The 9,228-nt window shown below is 50.0% G+C and overlaps 1 protein-coding gene across 1 annotated transcript in view; it reads left to right on the top strand.

Moving 5' to 3' along the window:
• Nucleotides 1-6,897, top strand: part of TKTL1 (transketolase like 1) — a 17,107-nt gene extending 10,210 nt beyond the window's left edge. Inside the window, exons 11-14 of the mRNA XM_056856157.1 lie at nt 829-912; nt 3,505-3,601; nt 3,816-3,935; nt 6,725-6,897. Coding sequence (XP_056712135.1) covers nt 829-912; nt 3,505-3,601; nt 3,816-3,935; nt 6,725-6,897 — 474 coding nt within the window. The remainder of the gene's footprint in view (nt 1-828; nt 913-3,504; nt 3,602-3,815; nt 3,936-6,724) is intronic.
• Nucleotides 6,898-9,228: the final 2,331 nt, after the last annotated feature.

Below are 9,228 nucleotides of genomic sequence, written 5' to 3' on the forward strand. Positions count from 1 at the left end.
AGAAGGTCCCAGGTTCAATCCCTGTCATCTCTGGCTAAAAGGGACCAGGCAGCAATTGATGGGAAAGACCTCCGCCTGAGTCCCTGGAGAGCCGCTGCCAGTCAGAGTAGACAATACTGATATTGATGGACTGATGGTCTGATTCAGTATAGGGCATCTTCATGTGCTCAGAGCGTGTTGAGGGCTTATCATAAAGCTAAGAATCCAACAGTGGCGAGAGTGAAGATGTCTGATACGGAAGCCTGTTCCACATGCATGCCTTCAGTCTGCTTGGAGTCTGCCACTCTTCTAGGTGGCCTCTAACGTGCCACTAAAATGCAGAGGGAGGAGTTGTGGCTCAGCGGTAGAGCATCTGCTTGGCATGCAGAAGGTCCCAGGTTCAATCCCCGGCATTTCTAGTTAAAGGGATGAGGCAGGTAGGTGATGTGAAAGACCCTTGCCTGAGACCCTGGAGAGCCGCTGCCTGTCTGTGTAGACAATATTGACTTAGAAGCACCAAGGGTCTGATTCAGTATAAGGCAGTTTCATGTGTTCATGTGCACATGCCAACTTCTGAATCCTAATCGAAGCAATTTTCCTCCATGCTAGATTGGCCAGGGATCCTGGAAGGTCCGTCCCCCACATCTTCTGGGCATGGAGTAGGGGTCACTGGGTGTATGGGTGGGGAGGTAGTTGTGAATTTCCTGCATTGTGCAGGAGGTTGGACTAGATGACCCCGTTGGTTCCTTCCAACTTTATCATTCTATAATGTGCCTTCGGCGTCCCAGAATGTGTGTTCCTTTGAAATCTCTCTTGACATGCCTCTGAAATGTGATCTTTGCTCCTCAGGGGATCTGCTTCATTCGGACCAGCCGCCCGGAGACGGCGATCATATACTCCCAGGACGAAAAGTTTGCGATAGGCAAGGCCAAGGTAAACAGGGCCGTAATACCTGGCATCGGTGAAGGTGGCCTGGGCGCCAGAACTTCAGGGACATGTGTTCTGACTCTCTTTCAGTCTTGAAGTCACAGGGATCCCGTTGTCAGATATGCAGGATTGGGAGGTGGGGAGACTGCAGGTGTGAGCTCTGATAGGGGCTAACATGGAAGAAAGTGTCCTTCCATCGAAATCCGTTTCCAAGGGAATCTCTTGAAGTTCTCTGTGATCCCTTAATGCTGTGGTTCCCAAACCTTTTGAGTCATGGAGCACTTTTCAGGAGAGAAATTCGTCACCGAGCACTGATTTTCACCTAGCACCTATATACTAAACTGAACGACAGTAGTATTTTTCTTTCCAGTCTCCTCACGGAGCACTGGGAGATGTTTCGCGGAGCACCAAGTGCTCTGTGGAGCACAGTTTGGGAACCTCTACCTTAAAGGACTTCATGCGGGCAAACGGGCCTTGTTGAGTGGATCTTTCAAAACAGCAGGCCGCTGTGGGTTTGGAGCGGTGGAGTCTGATCTGGAGAACCGGGTTTGATTCCCCACTCCTCTACAGGTGCAGCGGAAGCTTATCTGGTAAACTGGATTTGTTTCCCCACTCCTCCACACGAAACCAGCTGGGTGACTTTGGGCTAGTCACAGCTCTCTCAGCCCCACCTACCTCTCAGGGTGTCTGTTATGGGGAGGGGAAGGCGACTGTAAGCCGGTTTGATTCTCCCTTAAGTGGTAGAGAAAGTCAGCATGTAAAAACCAACTCTTTTTCTTCGTCCCAGGCCTCGTAGTTGTGGCATTCGCAGACTTGACAGTAGCGGTCTTGTATTCTAGAGTCAGGGTTGGAACTTAGGTCAAGGATGTTGGCAAAAGCTCCGAAAGCAAGGCTGGTCTGGCCAGAAAAGAAGTGGGGGAGTGTTTGTGTGCCATTCACTGACATGTTTCTGCCACTAGGGGGCAGAGATCCAACTAGTCTTGGCCCTACGAAACACCAAGCTGCCGGGGTAGGCCAGGGGTGAAGTTCAGCCGTAGGATCCTTCCCAGTAAGGTTGGGATGGACTGCCTCTGTTTTCAGCAGTGGAGACGGATTGCGAGACCCTTCTGTCTGGCTCCCGTAGAAAGGATGTTAGCGAGGCTATGGTCAAGGACTGGAATGGGGGAAAGCTGGAAAGGGGCGGTTATTTGCACGGCTTGGGAGATGGCAAAAATCATCCTCCCTAAATCTGGAAGACAAGACTTCCTGGCAAACACTATAACGCTAGGAAACTTTGGAAGGCAGTAGGAAAAGTGGAAGGCCCAGTGACTCAGTAAAGTTTGCAAGACCTGAGCCAGGCTGTTAACAATTGGATGTTTTGTAGGACATTAATTCATAGGGTCACCATGAGTCGGAAGCCACTTGATGGCACGTAATGCGGGCAAATCCAAGTGTTCGTAACCTGTGCAAGGACTTCTTAAGAGGAAGACATGTGATTGTTGGGGCACTGCAGGCATTTGCTATTGGAGTATTGGGGGTGGACGTTGCTGATGATGGTTGCATGTTTTTATAAGGGTCCCAGTGCTGCTGTGGTTTGAAAGAAGGTATAACTAGAAAAAACAGCACCCAGGTTGCAAACCATGCAAGACAGTGTACAAAATATAATTACAAAAATGACAATACAGAGAATACACAAAACAAAACACCTACAACAATAAACCGTGGGGAAACGCTGAGAACGTGTATCCCCGTGCCTCGGACCTGGCGCCTATTTCAGGCTGATGAAGCCCATAGCGAAACGTGTCAACTTGATCTAGATCACACGTACTGAAGGTTTATGTGTCATCGCACCTGGACACCTTGTGCATGCACAGCAGCGTGGGAAAGCTGCTTCATGTCGTTTTCAGAGTTGGACATTGATTCCTTTTGTTGGCGTCATTTGCAGACGTTTCCTACATATTCTTGCCAGGTCCGAGGCACGGGGATATACGCTCTCAGTGTTTCCCCACTGTTTATTGTTGTAGGTGTTTTGTCTTGTGTATTCTCTGTATTGTCATTTTTGTAATTATATTTTGTACATTGTCTTGCATTGTTTGCAACTTCGGTGATTTTTTTTCTAGTTATACCGACTTTTACAGTACCCAGCCATTTCTTATTGTGGTTTGAAAGAAAGCATGTGTGTGTTCATAGGCCAGCATGAGGGCCAGCTGTGGACCCTGCACCAATCACAGCTCGCACATGGTGTCCATAGCAGTCAGAAGGCGAGTTGCAGGTGGAAAGCAGAGTCGGATCATCTCTTCTGGGATCAGAAAGATTTTTCTTTACATGAGGGAACAACTGAAGCCTGAATGTGGGGCAGTTTGCGTTGCCTTGACCTGAATGGCCCAGGCTAGCTTGATCTTGTCAGACCTCAGACGCTAAGTCAGTGTGTGCTCTGGTTAGTACTTGGATGAGAGACCACCAAGGAAGTCCAGGGTTTCCACGCAGAGGAACATCTCTTGCTAGGAAAACCCCACAAGGTCACCATAGGTCCGCTGTGACTGAACGGCAAAAAAAGAGAGGGTCTCTCAGTGACTCCGCCATCTGCTACACGCGGTGTACCTTTTTGTCTCTCTTCAGGTGGTGCGCAAAAGCAACAGTGACAAGGTGACCGTGATCGGAGCGGGCGTCACCCTCCACGAAGCCCTGGCTGCTGCCGACGAGCTGGCCAAAGAAGGTACATAAGGACATAAGAAAGGCCCTGCTGGATCAGACCAAGGCCCATCGAGTCCAGCAGTCGGTTCACACAGTGGCCAAGCAGGTGCCTCCAGGAAGCCACGAACAAGATGAGTGGAACCCTGGACTCTGAGAAGGCAGGGCAGGGTCCGGGACCCCCTCCTCTCTCTGGTCTCTGCTCCAGCCTTCTCAGGGCGGCTTGTGCTTTCTTCTAGGCATCCACATCCGGGTCATCGACCCCTTTACAATCAAGCCCTTGGATGCGGAGACCATCATCTCCAATGCCAAAGCCACGGGGGGCCGGATCATCACTGTTGAAGACCACTACAGAGAGGGTGAGCGGCTGTCTTGATGTAGTTGCTTCGGCCATAGGCTGTCCCCACGCAAAGGCGGACTCCACTTTGGCTTCCACGCCACGGCAGGGTTTTTGGGGGGGGAGGGGGCATCCACATGACATTTCCCCACAAATGTCCACTTTTCAGGTTTCCCACCCCACCCCTCAGCCCTTTCCTCAGTACATTCTCTCTCAAACCCGGTTTGGTACAATCTTTACAGAAAGAACCCAGTCCAAGGATTAGCAAGCCGCCGGGACTCAAGTCTGCATTTTTCCGATTCCCACCCACACAGGCACCCTTGCCTTACCTGCCTGGGGCCAATTTCCGACCACCTCCCCCCTCCACCAGAGGTCTTTTCAGGCCTTAAAAAAAATCAACAACTGCTAGATTCTAATAGTGTCATAATGATCAGTGGCCATGATCTCGTTCCGGTGAATTCCCAAGATTCATTTAGGGGGGGAAAGTAAGTCTCAACCCCACTTTGTAATAAACAGGGCTGGATAGTTTTTTTTTTCTTTCTTTTTCCCCCAGTGGACCTACTACATTGTGGCAATAGACAGTTAAAAGTGGGGGGGGGGAGGATTTGTTGGGTGCATCTCATTTCTTCTCCCCCCTCCTCTTTTCCTTTCCTGAAAGCCCCGCTAGCCTGTCACTTTCCTTCCTTCCTTCCTTCCTTTCCAGCGATGCAACACCAGTATATCAGTTAATAAATGAAGCAACAAATCATATCTTCAGTATCTTCTTTCTTTCTTTCTTTCTTTCTTTCTTTCTTTCTTTCTTTCTTTCTTTCTTTCTTTCTTTCTTTCTTTCTTTCTTTCTTTCTTTCTTTCTTTCTTTCTTTCTTGGCCACCAACCAACCTCACCTTCCTTTATCTGACTTGAGAAGCAACCCCCCTTTCCATCGTATCCCCCCTCCCCACTCTTTCCCTCCTCCTGGCAGCCCCCTTATCCTTTCCCTGCTTCCTTCCCAATCACCAGCTGACCTACCTTTTATCGGCCTTCCATCTCATTATTCATTTACTTCATTGACTCCTTGCCTTTGCCCCAGCGGGGACCCAGAGAAGCCTACGTCATTCACCTCTCCTCTCCTTTTATCCTCACAACAACCCTGTGAGATAGGTTAGCCCGAGAGTGAGTGACTGGCCCAAGGTCACCTTGGCATTCCACGGCATGAGTGGGGATTCGCGCCGGGGTGTTCCAGATCCTAATCTGAAACTCTGACTGCTTTCATGGGGTGGTTGCTGTTGAACAGTAGCAAGGCGCTAGTTCTCAGTGAGTCCTGTAACTCACGTGGTAGCAAGTCACCTCGTGGCTGTTGACTGTTAGATATATTGATTTGATGTAATTACCCCTCCCGTGGCAGCAAGTTCTGGCCGGCTGTCAAAGCCACGGGGAGCCACTGTGGTGGTCAGAGTGGGACAACCGAGGTCAAAACCCTGCTGAAAAGCTCGCTTGCGTCATCAGTTACTCTCGGCCTAACCTACCTTGCAGGGTCGTTGTGAGGATGAAGTGGAGGGGAGGAAAACTGAGCTGCTTTGGGTCTTCGTTGGAGAGAAAAGCAGGGCGTACACGAAAGGCTGGATAAAAATCAGACAAATAAACCTGTGTCTTTTGGCGGTGGGGATTCTGGGTCTAGGATGGGTAACCGGCCCTGGGACGACTGCTGGTCAGTTCGCATTTATCTCTCTGAAAACTTTGGCCTGAAAGTCAGGAATATTTATTTTTATTATATTTAAAACATTAATTAGCCGCCTTTCTTCTTAGGGAGCTCAAGGCTGCTTACAATATGAAAAAATGCATAAAACAATACATAAAATACATTTTTTTAAAAACCAAAATTTGAAACCACAATTTAGGACTGCCAGTAAATTAACCAAATGCACTTTTAACCATAACTGTCTTCAGTTGCCTCCTGAAGACTGACACTGAGGGGGCCAGGCGCGCCTCCCTGGGGAGATTGTTCCATAATCCTGGGGCTACCACCAAAAAGGCTCTCTTGTGTACCCGCCAAACAAGCTTCACGGATTGATGGGACAGTTGGGGGCCTCTGCCTGTGATCTCATTTCCTGCGCAGGCACATGTGGGAGAATGTGGGGGGGAGCAGAAGTGTTATCAGGAGACAACCCTATTTGCAGATGGGTCTGGTTCAGTATAATGCCATGAAGGGAACATGGCTCAGTGGTAGATCATCAGCTTGGTGTGCAGAAGGTCCCAGGTTCCGTCGCCGGCATCTCCAGTTAAACGGACTAGGCAAGTAGGTGATGTGAAAGACCTCTGCCTGAGACCCTGGAGAGCTGCTGCCGGTCTGAGGAGGCAATACTGACTTTGATGGACTGGGGGTCTGATTCAGGATAAGGCAGCTTCTACCTTCTCAGAACTATCTTCAGGGGGTTAGATGGTGCCTTTGGGTCTTGGTGCCCTTGTATACAGATGTTCTCTGAACCAGGTAGACTCAGGTCTGTTCTGCAAAGGGGATGCCTATTGAAAGAGCCAGCGTGGTGTAGTGGTTAAGAGCGGTGGACTCTGATCTGGAGAACTGGGTTCGATCCCCACTCCTCCATGTGAACGGCGGAGGCTAATCTGGTGAACTGGATTAGATTCCCCACTCCTACACATGAATCCAGCTGGGTGACCTGGGGCTAGTCACAGTCCCTCAGCCCCACCTACCTCACAGGGGAGGTTGTTAGGAGGGTAGGGGAAGGTGATTGTGAGCCAGTTTGATTCTCTCTTAACTGGTGGAGAAAGTCAGCATGTAAAAACCAACTCTTCTTCTCTCTCTCCCTCTTTAGGAGGTATCGGCGAGGCGGTGGCAGCGGCCGTCTCGGGAGAACCCGGCCTCCTCGTCCAGAGCCTGGCCGTCTCGGGAGTGCCTCGGAGCGGAAAACCAGCCGAGCTCCTCGATCTGTTTGGGATCAGTGCCAAGAAGATTGTGGCGGCAGTGAAGAGCAGCTTTGCCAACTGATGTTGGCTTTGGGGCAGGCGGGGGGGGGGTAAGGGCCCACCGAGGTGTGAAAAATGGGAGCCTCCAGAAGGGCAGAGGGGGAGCTCTTTGTTAACAAACCCCGCTCAGTTCCCAATCCCAAATTGCTTTCGTTTCCTGTTGCAATTTGACACATGCTGCTAAGGAGCTTTCCGTGGGCTTGTGAACCTTTTCCTGAGTGAGAATGACACTTCCTAGGATCTCTCTGTGCTTAAAATCTTTCCCCCTCCTCTTTACTGAGCCATCCTGTTCACATGTGAGTAGCTTAATTGGGCCAAAAAGCCAATGATATGTGGACCAAGCTGTTTTGTCTTACCTGAGTTTGCTGGTTCCCGGGTCTGGATCGTACCCTACTTGGCGTTTCTCTCTTTTCTCAGGCCTGCTGCTTGGGGGCGGTCATGTTTCCCTGGGTTGTCTTCTAGTGGGAGATTAAGGACGCATTGTTAGTTCCTTCCTGAAGAAATGCAACTTACAGAAGCCCTTGCTCTTGCTGTGCTACTTATTCTGTTGTCCTAATCAGACTTGAATGTGACCAAGATAACGTCTCCTGTTTACACTTCAAGAATTGCTGTTCACCAACAGTGTTCCTCTAGCAGGTTCAATTAAAAACCAAAACCACCCCTTGACTGAATTTTGTGGCTGATTCGTCGACTGGGCAAGAAGGAGTCGACTGGGGCCCTCCGATGTTGTCTCCTGCAACCCCCTCCCACAAGCCCCTATATAAGTTTTTAAACGTTGGCTTCTTACATAAGATTTTGAACGGCGGCGGTTACACGTTGAAAATGCCTACAAACTTCATACCTACAATCCAGAGCAAACTAATTTTGAACCCCTCCCCAATACCATCAAATAACCCAAATGCCACAGTTGTGTATGAAATTAATCCATTATAATCCTTATCACAGGCCATACAATTTCTCGCCTGAGCATGCCACAGGTAAACTGGTTTATAATGAAATGCAGCAGCCTGATAGCCCATCTCTGCCTGGTTTCATCAGGGCTTGGGAGCTAAGCAGGGGGGGCCCTGGTCGGTACTTGGATGGGAGACCACCAAGGAAGTCCAGGGTTGCGATGCAGAGGCAGGCAATGGCAAACCACCTCTCTTCGTCCCTTGCCTAGACATGGATGGGCCAGGCTAGCCTGATGTCATCAGATCATGGAAGCTAAGCAGGGTCAGCCCTGGTCAGTACTTGGATGGGAGACCACCAAGGAAGTCCAGGGTTGCTACGAAGAGGCAGGCAATGGCAAACCACCTCTGTTCATCCCTTGTCTTGACCTGGATGGCCCAGGCTAGCCCGATCTTGGAAGCTAAGCAGGGTGGGCCCTGGTCAGTGCTTGGATGGGAGACCACCAAGAAAGTCCAGGGTTGCGATGCAGAGGCAGGCAATGGCAAACCCCCTCTGAACATCTGCTTGGAATACCCCATGGATGGAGTTCACCATGAGTTGGTTTGTCTCGATCGCATCAGATCAGAGGTGGCCGTGGTTAGTGTTTGGATGGGAGAAAAGTCCAGGGTTGCTACGCAGAGGCAGGCAATGGCAAACCCCCTCTGTACATATTTTGCCTTGAACTGGAAGGACTAGGCTGCCCCAACCTTGTCAGATCTCGGAAGCTAAGCAGGGTCAGCTGTGGTTGGTATTTGGATGGGAGACAACCAAGGAAGCCCAGGGTTGCTACGCAGAGGCAGGCAATGGCAAACCACCTCTGAACATCTCTTGCCTTGAAAGCCCCATGGTCCTGGGGTCGCCATGAGTCAGTTGCGACTTGATGGTGCATGATTACTATTATTGCAATGAAACTAATCCCTCTGACTTGCATAGTGCCCCAATTACTACTTGCTCCTAAAATTACTTGTGGTTCTGTATACACACAAGTATACAGAGGCCGATAGGTTAAACTGCCACTTGTTTTCTGTTCCCAGCCACACAGATCTTGACCCCAAGTGTGTTGGTCAGGCAAATTTATCTTCTGGAAGTGCTGGCACAATGCACCTGATGTCGGAGGAATGTCTCCTGTGGCTCGGTTCTTTTGTATAAGTCTTGACGTTTCTTGCGTGACTTGGCAGGTTGACTCATGAGCACTCTACAAAAGCAAAATTAAAGCCCGCCATTGATAGAGTTGCTGGAATGCCAGCGTGTTCTTGGAAAGCGGATCTGGCATCTTGCAGTGTGTCTTGGACACGGTTTTCTTCTCTTTGCCCGAAAAAAACACTGCCTCACCCAGTGGTGATTCACCGAGGATGGGAAGCTGGTCAGCCATAGCAGCAGGAAGGTGTGACTATAATGAGAGACTGAAGGTGGCTCCCGTTCCATG

Source organism: Euleptes europaea, chromosome 1 (genome assembly GCF_029931775.1).
Source record: "Euleptes europaea isolate rEulEur1 chromosome 1, rEulEur1.hap1, whole genome shotgun sequence".
Lineage (NCBI taxonomy): Eukaryota > Metazoa > Chordata > Lepidosauria > Squamata > Sphaerodactylidae > Euleptes > Euleptes europaea.